This window comes from Diabrotica virgifera, chromosome 5 (genome assembly GCF_917563875.1).
Source record: "Diabrotica virgifera virgifera chromosome 5, PGI_DIABVI_V3a".
NCBI lineage: Eukaryota > Metazoa > Arthropoda > Insecta > Coleoptera > Chrysomelidae > Diabrotica > Diabrotica virgifera.
In genome coordinates, this window is record NC_065447.1 from 55,549,586 (window position 1) to 55,570,304 (window position 20,719).

A 20,719-nucleotide genomic window follows, 5' to 3' on the forward strand; every position below is an offset into this window, starting at 1 on the left:
GTAAATGTAACATTGTAACCTATTGGATTAAAAAAAACCAAAAACCGGTTTTTGGAATAACCGGTTTTTTTGGCCGGTTATAACCGCCAGGTTAAATCGTAAGCAAAAAAAAACGGTATAACCGAAAACCAGTGTTTTGTCAAAAACCGGCATCCCTACTTTGCATACCTATATTATTAATATATAGGATCTTATAATTCGATTCCAGCAATAAAATAAAATTGCTGGTAAATAACTTTTCCATGAATTTTTCTAATTAGCCCAGAGTATTTAGAAGTTTTCAGGGACTTTCGGCCCTCAGTAATAATGTAATCTTTCATTCTGCGTTTAAATTTTTCAAAAATCTTTATTAGTTTTCTCAGGATTCTAAAAAAATGAATACATTTAAAACACATTGAATATTTTGCCAGGCGACATTTGGCTCCCATGCCCTTAAGGGGAAAATAATGCACATTTTAAGAGCGATTAGAACTGTTACATGCTACCTAAACGATATGGTAGGGGAGTTCAAGCGGATATTTTTGCAGTTACTCGAGCGCGTCAGAAAATCGTATGGGGAGAAACCTTGATAATAATAAACCTTGACCAATCCCCTCTTGGTATAGGGGAGTTCGTTAAGGGGGGTCCGAAAAAACGCATCCTTAGAAAAACTCGAAATCGTCAGATTAAGATAGGGTAAGTTATGTACATGCAGAACATTGTATATTTCAAAAATCTGACGATTTGAGCGGGGCTTAAGGAAATGGGCAGGTCACAAAAGTTTCCAAAAAAGCGAATATTTCGGGAAATGAACGTCAGATAGAAAAACTGAGAAATACGTGTTATTTATTTTTTGAAAAAATATTTTTTAAAAATCTATCGAATGATATCAACACGACCACGACCCCTCATGGACAAGGGTGAGGGGTAAGAGATTTCTCAAAATTAACATCAGATCAAAAAACTGGAAAATACGTGTTCAATATTTTTTAAAAATCTATTAAATGACATCAAGCACGACCACCCACGGAGATGGTGGGGGTTACTTTAAAATTTTAAATAGGAACTACCATTTTATTCCTTACGTAAAAATAAGTAACTTTTATTCGAGACATCTTTTCGAAGTATGGATGGATGACGCTATAATCAGAAAAAATGATTGTTGGAAATGAAAAATTAAATTTAAAAGAGAAAGTCTCCACTAAAATGGAAAACTTAACTTAACTTTTTTTGGTTTAGGACCTAATTTTCACAACCCAATAGGTCCACATAACGCTCGAGTAACTGCAAATTTAGCACAGTTGCCTCCCATACTAATACAAATTTTAGTTATGGAAATAGTCCCATAAATATTTATATTTAGTGTATAGATAGATGATCTATCGATTTGCTGGAAAAGCTTAATGTTATCACGTGAAATACAACAATAGCAAAAGCATTATCTTTATTGGTCTTAATAATATAGAATCTGATATTATATTCACGCACTTTTAGAACCGTAGATAGCCACTATTATCTTATCTGGAACGATGATATTATTAGAAGAATATATTATATTTTAAGTAAATGATTAAGCTTAATCTTATATATTTTATATTATCCTTGATTATTTTTTTCACCTGCCAAATTCTGACGTTTTTGCTTTTTCAGCCAATCACCACGCGTCGTTCTAGCCAATCATTGAATGTAATACTGATAAAATAGCCTCTTCCTTGATAAAACAGTCTCTTCCCTGATAAAACTTAAGGTACCCCAAATTTCACATAATACGTACATACCTGTGTTTACTAACTTAATTTATGAACAGCCCTGGTACATAGATATTTTAAAAATACTAACCACGATATACTCAGATTTTCTACAGTTTTTATTTTCAAAATAAATATTTCTAAACTTTTCATAAACGTTATAATAATTGTTCATTTTCGATTTAAACAGTGTTTTATCTATTAACAATATAATAAATAAATTGGTTCATTTTTAAATCATAAAATAATTTATCTATAACCTACTTAAGACATTGATCCTGGTAGTCTTAAAAATATTTCACAGATGCCCGTATTTACTAATAATACATATTGGTTCACAAAATAATCTTTTCAAATACCACTCGTCCTCTAAATTTTGCTTGATAAATTTTTTCGTTTTCATACTTAAACTTCTTTATTTAGGGTAAAATCACTCAAACAAACCGAAATGGATAAAATCACTCGTCCTTCGGACTCGTGATTTTATCATTCGGTTTGCTTTCGTAATTTTACCAAATAAAGAAGTTTTCGTGAAAACAAAAAAATTTATCGATAAAATTTAGAGGACTCGTGGTATTACCTTTGATAAAAGTTCTAAGAATAATAATTTCAATGCTTCCGTATTTTTACCTAAGGTTCCGTTAGAGACTGTACAAGTGACGTTCGAATATCATTTTTCATAAGCATAATATGTATTTTTTGGTGAGAATTAAGTCAAACATTTTTAGGCCACTGATTTATATTTAGGTAATACCACTAATACACCAAATAAGAAACATTAAGCTGCTTCACCATCTTCAACGACAATTTGACCACGCAAAGTCTACGATTTAAAAGCCACTGAATGAGTTATTTAAGAAATTTAGCAAAAACTGCCAGTCATATTGATTCATCTTCGATTAGTTCACCAAATCACCAATTGCCAAATTACCATAAGAAAACGATTAATTATGGCTCCGTTTACTATAGTTCTTCCTCTCCTTCGGCTTTTTCTCATTATGAGTTCGCCGTTTTTGTCTTCCATTCCTCCACTATACTCTTACTTACTCTATTCTTCCAGTCTTCCTCTCTGAGGTCAGAGAGAAGACAGAAACAATGGACAAGTCATCAAACTTATGTACGGCACATTAGGAGTGCGGATGGAAGAGCGTTAAGAGCCGATATTGAAATAAAGCAAATATGGTACAGTCGAACCCGCTTATTAGAATAGCCTTCGTGCCAAGCAAAAATATTCTTATAACCGGGATATTCTAATAAGCGATCATTGGTGGCTAGCCGTAATAAGTGTACCTACCGAATTTACGTAATAATAGTACATACTATGTTAATATTATGTATATGTATATGGTTTTAGGTCTTTTTATGTCAATAATACAATAGCGTAACGTATTTATTAAAAAACCAAATTACATTATATTATGTGGATGCATACAGTAAATAATATGAAATGTATGCAATATACATATAGATTATGTAAATATTTTCGTATTAAAATACATAATATACTTAATTAGAAAATTATTTATTTAGTCTTGAAAAATAATCGGTAATTGTAGCTTGTTTTTTTGTTACACAAAATACTAGTCATTTTTGTTCCTCTGAATTATATAAATTAGAAAAATTAAAATGGTTTGGCCATCCCTAAAACGTTTTACAACTTTACAAGCGATTAGGATGGCCGAACTGTTTCTTAAAAAAATTATAACATGCAACTGGGTGGCAATATGTATAGTTTCTAGACAAAGGAAATTATTTTAACGCAATAAAATATTTATTACCTATCTGACAAACCCAAATAATATAAATAAAACAGCACTACAGGCCTTCGAAGCCCTTGGCGAGAAACCATAGTACAAGACATAATTTGAATTTTTAGGAAATTCGAAATTGTAGGTAAAAATTTATTCGTCGACCTGAAAAATATTATTCTAATATGCATTGGTATTGTTTTGTAAATACGTATTCCAATAAACGGATAAATTTATTAAGGAGTAAATGGAAACGTTTCGGGACCTCGAATTTATAATCCATAAACCGGGATATTCCTATAACCGGTACTCTAATAAGCGGGTTCGACTGTATTAGTACTTTAGAATTTAGAACGCTGCTAAACGAAGAACACCAAAGACAGAGGATGCGAGAGACGAGGTTGTCGAGGCGTTAAATTGGATGAAGATTGGTAAGGCAGTAGGATCTGATGGAATACCTGTGTAGATTTAGAAGGCTCCAGGAGAGAAAGGGGTTGGTTTTTGTGGCAAATTATGAGTAGGATACGTGAGGAAGAAAGGATGCCCAATGTGTGGAGAGAGAGTCTGATTGTGATTGTATCATTATACAAACATATAAAGGGGACATTAAGGACTGTGAAAACTATAGAGAGATAAAGTTAATGTCACACACAATGAAAATTGGGATAGAACTGTAGAGGGAAGGTTGGAGAGAGACATCGATAGGCAAAAGACCTTGTTATGGATCTTGACATCAGACATCTTGTTATGGATATACTGATGAGAAGGTAAGCGAGGAGGCTCGCTTACCTTCGTCAATATTTTTTGCTGATGATATCGTGTCAGTATAGGAGTTCAAAGAAATGTTAGAGATGTCGGAGGGTTAGAGAACAGCAATTGAAGATAGAGGACTTAAAATTAACAGGCCGAAAAAGGAGTATATGTCGATAGGAGCAACAGGAATGGTTGGAGACAGTAAATTCGTTATCATCATCATCATTCAACCCGGATATATCTACTGCTGGATATAGGTCACCCTCAGTCTTTTCCATGCATTTCTGTTTTGTGCTGTTTGCATCCAATTTTTGTCGATCCGTTTGATGTCATCAGACCATCTGGTTGGCGGACGACCTCTACTTCGATATGCTTCTTGTCTTGGTCTCCAGTGTATTATTCGCTGTGTCCATCTGTTATCCGACATTCTAGCTATGTATTGAGCCCAGTTCCACTTTAGAGTCATAATTCTTTCTCTGGCATCGTCACTCCTGTTCTCCGTCTTATCTCCCTGTTCGTAATTCGATCCCTACGAGAAATGCCTAACATTGAGCGTTCCATGGCTCTTTTTGTAAAACAAATTTTATTTCTCACTTTCTTGGTTATTGTTAGTTTCTGGACCAAATGTAAGTACTGGCAACACATACTGATCAAAGACTTTTCTTTTGAGACGCATAGACATAGCTTAGCTTGACGAATGCCACCCAAGTGAGTCCTATGCGGCGGCTTAGTTCGCAAGTTTGATTATCTCTTCCTATGCGTATCTCATGCCCTAAGTACTTGCAAGAGGTGGTTTCTTCAATAGGCATGCCATTTACTGAAATATTTTCTCTTAACACAAGATTTGTCATGGTTTGTGTTTTTGTATGGTTGATTTTTAATCCAACTTCTGAGGAGGCTAGGTATAGTTTCTCCAGTTGCGATACTGCATCATCGATGCTGTCAGCAAAAAGAACAATATCGTCAGCGAATCTCAAATGACTAAGTATTTCTCCGTTGATATTAATTTCTTTTTCACTCAGATTTGCGTTCTTAAACATATGCTCTAATAATGTTGTAAACAATTTTGGCGAATTCTGTCTCACTCCCCGTTTGATTTTAAATGCGTTGGTCCTTTATCTGCCAGTTTCACGCTTGCTGTCGCATTTTGGTAGATGTATTTAATCATGTTTATATAGCGATGATCTATACGACACTCTGTTAAGGCTTTTAACATTTTTTAATGACTTATGGTGTCAAAAGCTTAGTAGTCAACAAATATCAGGACTAATGGCTTGTTATATTCAACACTCATTTCTATTAAGTTTTTAATTACTTGTAAATGATCATTCGTGCCAAGTTGCAGACCACAGACGAAGACAGTATATCGTTATTAAATTTTAATATTTCGGTATTTTGTTTACACGGTATAGTTGGCATTATCTGTTATTAATTTGTCTGGTTATAATACTTTTAAATATTAGCCGTACTCATTCAGCAAATTTTGTGTAACCCAATGATGTCATTGCACACATTGCAGAAAAAATATACATAATAGTCTTACTATTTTATATACAGATAAGATTTGTGGTGTTTAGATTCCTAGAAAACGAATAAGGAAAAAAATTAAATAATACTTATTAGGTATATTTTTTATCAGCTAAGGTGACAGATTCTTAAAAAGTTTTAAAAATATTAATTTATGATTTAGAGGGGCTATTCTCAAAACTTATACACAATTAATTTCAGAACGAAGAAGTCGTCTGAATTTTTATCAAACATTTTTTTGCTTCTCATAGAGTATCTAAGAATATACAGGAACTAATATACTCCCGCAAAGCGGGATATATTTCGCAAAGCATTTGATACGATAGAAATTAACAGCATAATGAGAGCGTTGAAGAGATTATCGATACTCGAAACTGATAGCGAACATATACAATAATGCAACCATGACCGTCCGATTACACACAGATAGCAAATCTATAAAAATCAAAAGAGAAATTAGACAGGGAGACACGTTATCTCCCAAACTCTTTACGGCAGTACTTGAACATGCTTTCAAACAATTGGAGTGGCACGCCAAAGGAATAAATGTCGACGGCGAAAGGCTCTCCCACCTACGATTCGCAGACGACATACTTCTTATAACAGACAACTTAGAAGAGATGGTAGACCACCTACACGATGGAGAGACGACGTCAAAAGGATGGCTGGGAATTGGTTACAGGAAGTCCAAGATCTACAAAACTGGAAGAAATTAGGGGAGGCCTATGTTCAACTTTGGATGCAGAAGGCTGAAAGATGATGATGAATATACTCCCTAAAACGACCCTCAGTTCTAACTGCAAGACGCAAGAGTCTTGCAGGCTTAGTCTTGTTCTTGCTCAAATCTTGCACGGTAAATCTTGGTCTTGGTCTTGCGAAAATGCAAGAAGACCAAGACTGCAAGATCAAGACCGATTTTGGGCAACACTAATTTTTATCAAACAAACCCGCAAAAACATCATGATTTATGACTCCATATTCCTCCCATAGGGGAGGGGGGAGCACGCATCATAAAGAGTCATAAAATTTATACCCTCACAGCTGATTTTTGCAGGATTGTTTAATAAAGAGATTTACAATTACATGGTAATATTTGCCGACAAATTTTTAAGAGTATGCACTCCAGTTTGTTGTCGGACGCACCAAAGTTTAGAAACCTTTATATTTACGAAAATTTTTCGAAATAGAAAAAGTGGAATTATGTTCATCCAAAGATAAGGCAGAGATAATGAAAAACAAGAAATTGCTAAGACACATTAAAGAAACAAAAATTTTTATAGATGATGACTACACAACCCAAGAAAGGGACGTACAAAGACAATTAAGAGAAGTTGCAAAACAACAAAGAGCACAAGGAAAACTCGTAAAAGTCAGATATCATAAGATCATTGTAAATGATGAAATATGAAAATAGGATAAGGTAACCTGCTCGATTAAAAAGGAAAGCAATGATACAAATTCAAAAAACTAATGATAAAAAGTACCTGATAAGGAGACAAATTTGGCAACGAAAAAGGAAATGAAAATGCACTTAAAAAATGTAGAAAACGAAAATAAGACAAGTAATGAAAAAACATCAGATATATGGAAAATAGCAACATGGAATGTCAGAGGATTAAGTGGTAAAGAATTGGAATTAATAGAAAATCTTTGTAACACTGATTACAGCGCAGTAGCCATCACAGAGACAAGAAAGGCACCATAGGCGTAACCAGGGGGGGTTTTGGGGGTTGTAACCCCCCCATTGGGATGTACTTTGAGCTCTCTACGCTTAACACCATAGCCCTCAGAGACCTTCCAGTAGTTGTAACCCCCCCCCCTTTCAGGTAGTTGTAACCCCCCCCCTTAGGATCATCCTGGTTACGCCTATGAAAGGCACCGATACTAAAATAATAGGAGATGATAATATGCTAATTTTTGGAGGAGTAAAGGAAACGGAATGGGCTTGTGCAGGAGTAGCTTGTTTGATACCCAAAAACAATATAAAAATAATAAGAAATTGGGAGTTTATTAATGAAAGATTGTTAAAGGTATCAATGAGCTGCAATAAAAATGAAGTGGTAACATTAATTATATACCCCATTCCACGAATATAAGACCCTCTTGGATTATCGCGACAACGAATCTTTTACTATGCAAAATATGAAGAACGAAAGTAAATTGAAAATTATATTGTTGTTTATTGCAGTAATTGTTAGAGCAAAATACTTTCGTACTTCTTACGTTGCACACTAAAATATTCGTTGTCGCGATAATCCAAAACAGTCGAATATTCGTGGAATACACCTTAATATACGCACCAGGCGAAAATGATAATGTCGAAAATAAAAATAAATTTTGGGACCAACTGCAACAAGCAATTGAGGATTATGAGGGATCACTTATAATATTGGTCGATTTTAATTCCAGAGTGGGAAATGAAAACAAAAAATGGCAAGGAACTATTGGAAAACATGGAGAAACAACAATAAATACAAATGGGAGAAGATTATTAGAATTCTGCATTAATAACGACCTAATCATCACGAACACTTTCTTCGAATATAAACAAATACATAAAATAACCAGAGAGGTTCCCCAACGCAATGAAAAATCAATAATAGACTATATCATAGTTTCGGGGGGAACAAGAAATAGAATCAAAGATGTTAGAGTAAAGAGAACCTTCGAAATACGTAGTGATCATTATTTATTAGAAGGAAAAATTAAAATAAGCAGAAACGAAGTTGATAAGGCTCAGGAACCTACAAGAAACTACAGCGGAAGAATTAAGACATACAAACTAAGGAATATTGAAACCAGGAATAGGTAGCAAACCTATTGTTGAAACCTAGTATTGAAACCAGAAAAAGAGTTTGAACAGATTGATAAAAGTTAACATATAAACAATGTGGAAGTTAAATGGACTAGATTTAAAGAAATACTCTTAACAACGGCAGAAAACGTTTGTGGATTTACAAGAAGAAACAACAAGAAAAAACAGACGAGCTGGTGAAATGCAGATATTAAAAAAGAAGTGAAAGAGAAGAAATGTTTATGGAAAGTGTATATACAAAACAGAAATCAGTTGGTCTACGATAAATATAAAGACCAAAGAAACAAAGTTAAAACAATGGTTAAACAAGAAAAACAAAATGCATGGGAAGATTTTGGTAAAAGTATGGAAGAAAATAGAACCCATAATAATAAATTATTTTACCGAGTCCTAAAAAATATGAGAAAGGAACCACAAATGAAGCTGCAACAGGTTGAAGATCGGAATGGGAATATAATAACTGAAGAAGACTACATTATAGAAAGATGGAAAGAATATTTTATGGAACTTTTAAGCAGAGACAAGACAACAGCTGACAGCAAAACAGCAAAGTTAAACAATACAACCACAGAAGAACACGTTGTAATTGGGGACAATAAAATACAAATGAATGAAGTGGAAAATGCCTTAACCCAACTAAAAATAGGCAAAGCTGCAGGTATAGATGGATTAGACGCCGAGTTGTTGAAATATCTGGGAGGATTGGGCAAAAAGGAACTTTATGAACTGTTAAACCTAACATGGAAAACTAAAAAAATACCGAGTGACTGGAACACGGCTATAATATTGCCTACTATACACAAAAAAGGAGATTCGAGAGAATGTGGAAATTACAGAGGCATATCGTTGCTCTGTTCAACATTAAAAGTCTACGAAATTATCCTAGAACGAAAGCTCTGGAATTTAGTCGAGCCTAGATCAGCAGATATTCAAATTGGGTTTAGGCCAGCACATAGCGTCCAGGACCATATCTTCACTCTAAAGCAGATCATCGAAAAAGCCATACTAAAAGATGAAACGGTATATTTGGGATTCCTAGATATGAAAAAAGCTTTTGACATGGTGAGCAGAGAGGGAATATGACAAAGCTTGACAAGTAAGGAAGTGGATATGGAACTGATAACCACAATCCAGAGTTTGTATTGCAATATCATAAATCAGTTAAGAACAGGCAATCTTATTTCCAGCAAATTTACAAATAACGACGGAGTCAGCCAATGAGGGGTATTGAGCCCCCTACTGTTTATCTGTGTAATAGACGAAGTAATTAAAAAGTGCTGGCCAAAAACAAAAAAAGATACCATAGGATACAGAAACCTACAACAAATAAAAATCGAAGCCTGTGTATTTGCAGATGATATTGTTATTGTGGCAAGAACTGAAAGAGCTCTGGAGGAGAACATAAAAATCTGGGAGGCAGAATTAAAAAATTACAATCTAATAATTAATATGAAAAAAACAAAAGTAATGGCAATATCCAAGAAAGATGTTAACCTAAATATTGAAATCCAAGGCAAAAAAAAATAGAACAGGTAGATACATTTAAATACCTTGGAATAATTTTAAATAAGAAGGGGACACAAGAAGACGAAATTGGAAATAGGATAAAAGCAACCACAAGAACATATCATTCGCTGTATAAAAACTTCTTAAATAAAAAAGAAATAACAAGGAAAACCAAAATGATAATATTTAAAACAATTTACGTACCTATCAGTGGCGGCTCGTGGTAATTTAGGGAGGGTGTTCAATTAAAGAATGTAATTATACGAACGGTGAATACGCGCCGCAGGCAAAAAATTTTTGGGGCCTCGCCAAAAGATGTTCTGTAAAATGAAACCTATCTTTGACCCGATTAGTCAGGATGTCACACACTTTTTTTGTTTTGTGCAGAATATGATACCTACTGAATGATGGCGCCTCTTCGGTGGTGAAGGTGGAGGCAGAAGTTACGAATAATGAAATGGATTTGTCAAAACTGTTTAAAAATCCGTTTATTTTAACGGTATCCAAAGACCGAGATTGAAATTATAGTTTTATCCTTTGAAAATACTAAACATGGAAAACAAAATAAAGAATGTAGTTTATCACACCCACATAATCACTAAGTTTTTCTATATTGTTCAACTTTAAAACAATGTTTAAACTTTTTGTTTCTTATTGCACATTCTTGGACCAAGTTTTTCTCCGGAAATGCCAAACTGTGAATCGAAACGCTTCGCCCCGGTCTCTGTGTGCAGTGCACAAATCGTCAATGTTTTAAGATAGGAGAATCCCTGGTTCACGGATTTAAGAGCTCTCGTTCTTCTATAGGGTTACTGTATAGTGGCTGGGTTCAATTTGAATTCTGCACTTACCACGTGCATCTAGCGTAGCGGTGTTGTGCAAACAAATTATGTGATTAATAAATACAGTTATATTTTAATGATACTATGATATTTATGAGATTTAAAAAAATATTTTAATGATATTTATGAGGTTTTTAAAAATATGTATTTTAATGAAATTTGATTGGGTGTTCACTGCACAAGTGAACCAATGGAGAAACCGCCCCTGGTACCTATCACTACATATAGGGTGGTGTTTGGTAGGTCGATGGAAATTTTTTAAGGGATAATAGGGGACGCCATTTGCAACATTTTTGCTAATAATGTATCGCTCAAACTGTTAAGGTTTCCGAAATAAAGTTAAATTTGTCAATATTCGACAACCGTCTATTTCACGTTTAAAAATTATCTAGGCGTACTAGTACCTCCCTGTTTTACGAATGGAATAAAAATGTAAACCTACAACACTGACTCTTCGCATACAATTTCCATCAGCTATCGTCATTTTCCGAACGTATAACAAACAAAAACAATCTACCTGCTATGCTAACAAACAATCTACCTGCTATGAAGTGGTTTAACAGTTTGAGCGATACATTATTAGCAAAAAATGTTGCAAATGGCGTCCCCTATTATCCCTTAAAAAATTTCCATCGACCTACGAAACACCCTGTATATGGAGCAGATAATTGGGTAGTCAACGACAAACAAGAAAAGAGATTGCAAGCCGCGGAAATGAGGTATTTAAGAAAAGCCATGGGAGCTAGGAGAACCGATAAAAGACGTAGCGAAGATATTAGAAGAGAATTAAAAGTAAAATCATCAAAGGAAAAAATTCATGAAAAGAAATTAAAATGGACTGGGCACTTATTTAGAATGAACGACGGCAGATAGGTTAAAATGACATGGGAAGCGAGGCCGATAGGGAAAAACATGAGAGGCCGACCAAGGAAAACGTGGAATACCAGTGTGTTGGAAATATTGCAGAATAGAGGAAAATCGTGGCAGGACGCCAAAGAATTAGCTAGGGACCGAAAAAAGTGGCGTAAGTTCGCAGAGAATAACGAGTAAAGAAGACACCTCGACACCTTACGGTATAAGAGGATCATCGATTATGTTATGTTATGTTACGTTTATACCCTCACAGCTGATTTCTGCAGGATTGTTTAATAAAGAGATTTACAATTAACTGGTAATATTTGCCGACAAATTTTAAAGAGTATGCATTCCAGTTGTCTGACGCACCAAAGTTTAGAAACCTCTATATTTACGAAAATTTTTCGAAATAGAAAAATTGTCCGACTCGACATAATTAACTCAATAAAAAAGTCTCAAGAGGGAGGTAATAATTTTTTTGAAATGGTGAGTCCAAGGACTAATAAATGTACGATGTAAACATACTGTACTAAATTTAGGGGAACGACATAGTAATTTTCTATCAAGCGGAGCATAACGTTATTATAAACAAGCTGAAAATGCGACCATTATCATAACGAAAAATTTGTTTATTTACGTATTTTAATCCATAATATGGAAAATTGCTATTATGAAAAGTTGTTTAGAATTAAAAATTATGTTTTAATGTGCAATTATATCATTCTAATAATTTAAATGTTGTGAACTATAAAGGTATTTTACTCTTGATCGAAATTCATATTTTTTATATACCTCGTATAAAATTAATAAAATTTGATATATGATAGTTGCATCATACATCTTAGACCATGAACAGCTTTTAATGAAGAATAACTTTTCTTCGTCAAATTAAAAATAAAAGAGTTATAAATGAAAATGTTGTTGGTATCCATAATTTGAGAAAAATCTTCAAATATTTTTTTCCATTAGAAGGATGTAATTGCACATATTAGACCATAATTTTTTATTCCAAACAACATTTCATATAGTCGGTTCGCTAAACTCAGACGCAACTGGCTAGTGATTTTAGTGAGTAATTTTACCAATTTGGCAAAAAAATAATTACTAAATAGTTAATAATTACTAAATAATTAGTAATCTTGCCAATTTTGGCAAAATTGGCAAAAAACAAAAAAAAATACCTACTAAAATCAGTAGCCAGTTGTATCTGAGTTTAGCGAATTGACTATAATAACAATTTTCATTTAATAACAAATGAAACAGTCCATTTATCATCAGGTACTCCTATTAAAGGGGAGGCCGTATACTCGTATAAACCTTTTTAAAATTGTTAATAAATTATTTCTTTCAAAATATACCCAAATTGTAATTTTGAACATCGTATTTATTTTATATAATAATTAAATTCACTATCAAATGTCATTGATATTGTATTAAAACTTTATTTAAAATTTAGTTTGACATTCACGAAGTGTCTACTTAAATAATGTACCTAAATAACCTATGCTTTGCTTAACAAATTCAGATTAAAAAACTAGTCTACTTACTAGCAACGATTTCAGCTGACGTTTAGTGTGTCGGCAGAAAATAAAAGGATTGTGACGTCACATTTTAGACTTTGAGGGCGATTATCTCGAAGACGGTTAGAGATATCGAAATGCCGTTTTCACATTTGCATTCAGGAACTACATAGGAATCCATCGATAAATCTGCTCTAAGTATTGCAGGAGCGGCAACGCAATAATACACAGATTTTGCGAATTTACAAAACGAAAAGTTTTCGTTGAAAATTACACGTTCGGTCAGGGGTCAGGTGAGGCCTGTGAGGAGCACTGAGCCTAACGGGGCTCACCCGCTCGCTGGAGGGTTTAGAGTTTACATATCGCCTATCGCAGAGAAAAGTGTAAAGGCCCCGTCTCACCATCAAATAATTGACAGTTATTTGATCAAACTTGACAGTTAGTGACACAAACTATACATACTAACTGTCACTTTATGTCACTAACTGTCAAGTTTGATCAAATAACTGTCAATTATTTGATGGTGAGACGGGGCCTTAATATTAAAATGGATGATAAGATATTATAAAGATTGTAAGTAATTACTTCTATATTATTGTAACAAATAAAAACCTTGATCTTATCCTATAATAATCTCAAATAGACTAAAAATTATTGGTAAATAGAGAACAAATTATCTATAAAGTTTTAATCAAAATCAATAAATATTATTTTCACTTTCTATCAATTAGGTATTCGCCTAATACAAACATCATTAAAGCTGTCAATAATGTTAGGAATTCTATGCATTTCTTGCTAATATTTTTTAAGAAAAATGCTCTTGTATATGCAATATAAAATAGAGAAAATTCAGCTATCTTGTAACATATAAAATATATATTTGTAATATAAAGCTAAAGCCTGAAATCTATATAAAACAAATTTTGATTGAAGTACACATAGGTAGATACCCAGTTTGTAATCTTTTAAAACCTAAAATACTTACTTATGAAACCTATTTGTTGTCATCTTGTTTGCTAGAAACTCCTTCCTACACTAAACAAAATTTATAAAAGAAAAATTACAATGACCACATCGGTATTAAATATACTACTCTTCTCACTTTAATAATTTAAATACAATATATTTCTGTCAAAATCCGGTGCACAAATACAATACACTGCTATTTACCTAACGGTAAAAGGGGTACTGATATCAATTTAATTCATATTCACCTGTGTTAGCCACCTGGCAGGTGAAATTGTACTCCGAGTGCGATGTTGCCATATCATTTGGTGAAATTTCCTTGTATCTCCAAAGATTGATACATTACTGACTTACAGTTACCAAATTAATATCCTTCTCTTACTAATTAATAGGATTACTCCTGTTTGTCTGCCTCTTATTCTGTTTCAGTTGTTGTTGACTGTACATTGTCTTTTCACCTTTTCGGTGGCCTTCCAACGAGTCTTCTGCTATACGGCTTGTTGTTTTTACAGATATTCTCATATTATTAAGTTTGTTAGCTATGATATTGAAGGTGTGGAGCTGCCTTTGTAGGTCATCCTTGTTATCAGCAATTAGTACTGCATCACCGGCATATCATACGATATGGTATCATATCATACGATATGGTATCCATGCGTTTTCTTACTTCGTGAATTATTTGATTCATCACATATTGAATAACAATGGGCTGAGCGAGTCTCCTTGGCCAAATTAACAACCAAAGAGAATAATCCTATTAAGTATCGAGCCAGCATAAAAAAAATGTAAGAATAATAGTAAAATGGCTAAATACCCCAGGTGGGGTTGAGTCGCTCAAAAGCTATCTAGATCCATCTTTTTTGGGGTTATCAGCCCCAGTCTGCTACTCGATACTATTGACTATGCTTCTCCATTTCTTTCTATCCCCTGTCTGTCCCTGACAGTTTTTAATTCCTGCTTTTTGTAAATCTTCCTTTACTTCCTGTAACCATTTTATTCTAGGTCTTCCGCGTCTTCTTCTAACTCAGGGTTCCCATTGTAAAATTGAGTGGATGGTTGTTGCGCTACCTGCTCTCCATATATGCCCCAACCATCTAACTCTGTACTGTTTAATTTTTTAAATTAAATCTCCATCTTTCAGCCCTTGTTTTATTTCGTTGTTAGTCCTAATCCTGTATTCTATCTCAGACAATCTAACAGGTCCCAGTATAGCTCTCACCATTTTCCTCTCCAATATTCTCAAGTCCTCCTCCTCTCTTTTGTCATAGTGAGTGTTTCTGCGGCATACAATAATATAGGCCTAATTATTCTATTATAATTATAAACGGTAATTTTGGACTTCTTCGTAATTATTTTGCTTTTGAGTAATTTTTTGTTTGCATGGAAAGCCCTGTTAGCTGTAATAATCTTCTCTTCGATTTCAGATCTTCTATCTCCTGTTTTGGAAATCGTTACCCCAAGGTATTTAAAATTTTTCATTTCTTCAAACTTATTTCTGCGGATTGTGATGACATCGCTTTTCGGTTTATTTCCAAATCTCATTATTTTTGCCCTTTCTTCATTTAGATTTAATCCTATTTTCTCTCCTTGTTCTAGTATTTCATTCAGCATGTTTTCCATTATTTTTCTTGTTTTTGTGACTAGTACTATGTCATCCGCGTATGCAATAACTTGACCACCACCCTTTAGATTTCCTTTATTTATTTTTCTCATAGCATATTCTAATGCCAAGTTAAATAAAGTAGTTGATAACGTATCTCCTTGTTTTAGTCCTTTATTTACAATTATTTCTTCCGTTTCGACTTTTTGTGTTCCTATATTAAACATAGTTCTCTTCATAATCATTGTGATAAGTCTTATGAGTTTTGCGGGTATCTCCAGGTTTTTTAGTGCCGATATAAGCTGTTGTCTCTTTATTGAGTCAAATGCCTGTTAAACATCGATAAAAAGCATTTCCAGTTCTATTTTGTGTTCATATGCTTTCTGCATTATTTACTTAATTGTGGTTATGACGTCTGTAGTCGATCTTCCTTAAGTGAATCCACACTGATATTGCCTGACTATTTCTCTTGTAACCTTTGCTAATCGTTTATTAATTATTGAAAAGAAATATCTTCTTCTTCTTCCTCTTTATAAGCAATTCTGCTTGTTCATTGACGGATGAAGGTTGTCATTCCATCTTTTGCGCGGTCGACCGATACTTCTTCTACCGATTGGTGATTTATTTCGTGCTATTTTGACCACACGTGTCTCCCCCATTCTAGTTATGTGGTTGTTCCATTCTTTTTTTTCTATTTAGTGTCCATTTGTTTATACACTGTACGTTACATTGTCATCTAATATCTTCGCTCCTCTTTCGATCTCTCAGTGTATTTCCTGTAATTCTTCTCAGTACTCTCATCTCTGCCGTTTCCAGTAGTCTTTGTGTTGTGGCTGTATCGAGTCTTGTTTCTGTCATTATTGGTCTTACACTGGCTTTATAAATTCTTGACTTCATCCCAGTGTTAATATGTCGGTTTCGCCATATAGTGTTATTAAGGCATCCTGCCAATATATTTGCTTTTTGTACTTGATTTCTCACTTCTTTGTGTAGGTCTCCGTAACTTGACAATGTAATTCCAAGGTATTTTACTTCCATTACTTGTTCAATACTGATACCATCAATTTCTATTTTGCATCTAATTGGTTCTTTACTGATTACTATGATTTTGGTTTTCTGAGATGAAATTGTCATATTGAATTCTTTTGCTCTTATGTTAAATCTGTGGACTAATCTTTGCAGACTATCTTCATATTGGGCCATCAATATTGCGTCGTCTGCGTAGCAGAGTATTTTTACTTCTTTGTTTCCCATATATATCCTCTTCCTTTGTTGACGTTTTTGATGATTTCATCCATGATTAAATTGAAAAGCATAGGACTCAATGAGTCTCCCTGTCTTATTCCGCTGCCTATATCTATAGATTCTTTAAGTTTTTTATCTATTCTGACTTCCATTTTGTTGTTTTGGTAGATGTTCTCAATAGTTTTTATGATATCTAGAGGGACTTCTCTATTATACAGAAGATGGATTACATCTTTCAGTCCTACTCTGTCAAATGCTTTCTTTAAGTCAATTAGACATAGAAATGCTGGTCTATTATACTCTATTGATTTCTCAGTAATTTGCCTTATGACGAATATTGCATCTGTACACGATCTTCCAGTACGAAAACCCTGTTGTTCATCTGCTAAACTTATCCTCTGATTCATTACGTCTTGTAAGATTTTAGTTGTAAGTTTTAGGGTAGTATTTAACAAGTTGATACCTCCGTAGTTTTCTGGCTGCTTTTTATCTCCTTTTTTGAATAGTACAATTAGTTCGCTCGTTCTCCATTCTTCCGGAATTTTATTGTGTTTTATGATTTTGTTGATTAATGTTTTTAATTGTTCTGTCACTGCTGCTCCACAATATTTCAGTAATTCGTTTGGTATTCCATCCTTACCTGCAGCTTTTCTGTTCTTCAGCATTTCGAGTGTTTTTCGTACTTCCTGTGCACTTATTTCTTAATATAAGAAAATAAATATACTGAATTTAATAGTACAAGGCAAGGTAGACGGAAGAAACGGGCCAGGTCGAAGAAGAGCGTCATTACTTAGAAACGATTAGAGAGAGAGAGAGAATGGTTTAACCTTAAATTACAGAAACGATAATCTAAAGGTTTAACAAATCCTCTGCATCCCTTTACTCCAAATGATGATACGCATCCACAAATACGTCATACAGTGCGTACAGAAGAAGTTGTTGCTGCTGTTAGAGCGTAGCATAGAATAAGACCTGAGTCAGTCTATCCGCCAGCGAACAGCAGTTGGATATAATATGTCCATCCATTTGGGAATATTTTGCGGAAAGATCTTGGTTTGTGTGCTTACAAAATCCAACTCGTGTAAGAATTGAAGCTACACGATCATCTAAGATGACCAAAAAGGTTATTGAGGCAGAAAAAACAGAAGAAAATACAGTATTAAAAGCATTGACACAATTATATAACTCACTCAAACAAAAAGATAGATATAACAGAGTTAAAGGACTATAGACCTATTTACTTGTTATCTCACATTATTTATAATTTGTTTATCAAGATTATAACTAATAAGTTAACATAAAAACTAGACTTCTATCAATCTTGCGAGCAAGCTGGATTTAGATATGGATGGGTATGGAACAAATGATCAGGTCGTTAACTGAAAATACCGTTGAATATAATAGACCTCTATACCTGTCTTAGTTGATTTTAAAAAAGCATTTGACTTGGTTAACAAAAGTGAAAGGTTATAAGCTTTAACGCAGTGTAGAATAGATCATCGATTCATATCCCTCATAAAATACATTTGTAAGCATGCTACAGCTTGTGTTAGACTAAATGATTATACTGGGACCTTTCATATTGCAGATGGATTGTTCTCATTGCGTACAGCTTTGAACAGACGCAGATAATGCCCAAGAGCTACATACTACCACAAAAAGAGTGGTAGTCAGGGATCCTAGGCCTATTTTCACCATTTACAACTAACAAGCTAATTTTCGTGAGTAGCTTCATTTTGACGAATTTTTCGTGAGTAACTTCATTTTGACGACACCCAACTTTTATCCTTACAACAATTTCCGCATGTGGTAAATAACAGAGATAGCAGGGACAGTCCAGTCGGGTTAGACGAATAATATGCCTAACCTTGCATGCCGAGCTGCCCCAAATTTTATTTTTCTAATCTCTAGGGAGGGTCAATAGTAGTGTAAATTTAAAATCTCGACTGAATTACGCCGTTGCGTTAGCCGTCATTTTGATTTTAAACGAGAACCGTTTTTGCTCGATTTTTTTCGGGCCGATTTAGTTCTTATACTTTCTGTCGAGAAGTTGAAAATGGCGGAGATATTGAGCAAAAACGGTTCCCGTTTAAAATCAAAATGACGGCTAACGCAACGGCGGAATTCAGTCGAGATTTTAAATTTACACTGGTATTGACCCTTCCAAAAGATTAGAAAAATAAAATTTGGGGCAGCTCGGCATGCAAGGTTAGGCCTGTTATTCGTCTAACCCGACTTGACTGTCCCTGCTATCTTTGTTATCTACCACATACGTAAATTATTGTTGTAAGGCAAAAAGTTGGGTGTCGTCAAAATGAAGCTACTCACGAAAAATTAGCTTGTTAGTAGTAAATGGTGAAAATACGCCTAGGATACCTGACTATGGGCCTTAAAATACATTTTCAAAAACAAAATTTATGACCAATTTAGTGCACAGCAAAAACATTTCAGTTGAAAACAAAGAGATTGAGGCAGTTGACTCCTATAAATATTTAGGACATGAGATCAGAATAAGTCCAGACAACTGAACAATTTAGGCTGAAAAAAAAGAACAAACCTGATTAGGCTGCATTTTGAATGATGAAGTATCTTTTTAGGTCAAAGATATCTAATGCTACTATACGCAAAAGATCAGGAATAGCAGACATTGTTGAATGAATAACAACATTAAAAAGGAACTGCTCATCAGCTCATGTAGCTAGAGCAGTTGATGATCGGTGGATGGCAAGCATTTTGGAATTGACTGTAATAGAAACAGAGGTCAACTCCCGACGAGATGTATTGATGACAAAAAGGGTGACTACAAATGGACTACAAATGGTGACTCTCTCCTATGGCGCTACAGACCAAATCGGGTCCTGGCCTCCCCCAGCATCCGCCTCTAAGTACAGTTGAACCCGCTTATTGGAATAGCCTTCGTGCCAAGCAAAAATATTCCTATAACTGAGATATTCTAATAACCGATCAGTGGTGGCTGGTAGAAATAAATGTACCGAATATACATCATAATGCTACAACACACTTTGTACATGTACATACGTACGTTATGTACATATTACATATGTATAATATTATGGGTTTATTTGTTTTTATGTCAATAATACAGTACCTAGTGTAACTATTACTTATTTTATTAAAACACCAAACTACATTATCTGTGCATGCACAAATAAGTATGAATGTATGCAATTATGTTATAGGTTAGATATAGGTATACATATTTTCTTATTAATACAGCAGACTTACTTTTTTTCTGGAAAAATAATCAGTAATCTGAGACTAATTTTTTTTGTTACCTAAAATATTAGTCAATTGTTGCTCTAAAATATAATAATTAAAAAATTTACCTTGGTTTTACCCCCCAGAAAACTTCTTATAATACATTTAAAGTGGTTATTATACAAGCGGTTATGACTTCTAAATTAACTGTTTCTAAAAATCTAAACAGACAACGACGTGGGTGGTGGGTGAGCAATAAGAATATTTACACAAATGAAAAAGTACCTACTTTATGTTCGGTAAATGTTTAAAGGAGGGTAGAATTGGTGCCCATAATAAAGTATTTATTATCGACAGGTCCTATAAACCAGAAATCATTTAAATTTGTAGGAAATT

The 20,719-nt window shown here is 34.0% G+C and overlaps 1 protein-coding gene across 1 annotated transcript in view; it reads right to left on the reverse strand.

Moving 5' to 3' along the window:
• LOC114339127 (pre-mRNA splicing regulator USH1G) overlaps nt 1-14,495 on the reverse strand; it is a 99,513-nt gene extending 85,018 nt beyond the window's left edge. Inside the window, exon 1 of the mRNA XM_028289761.2 lies at nt 14,279-14,495. Within this exon, the coding sequence (XP_028145562.2) occupies nt 14,279-14,301 (23 nt within the window). The 5' untranslated portion in view covers nt 14,302-14,495. The remainder of the gene's footprint in view (nt 1-14,278) is intronic.
• Between the last annotated feature and the right edge of the window lie 6,224 nt (nt 14,496-20,719).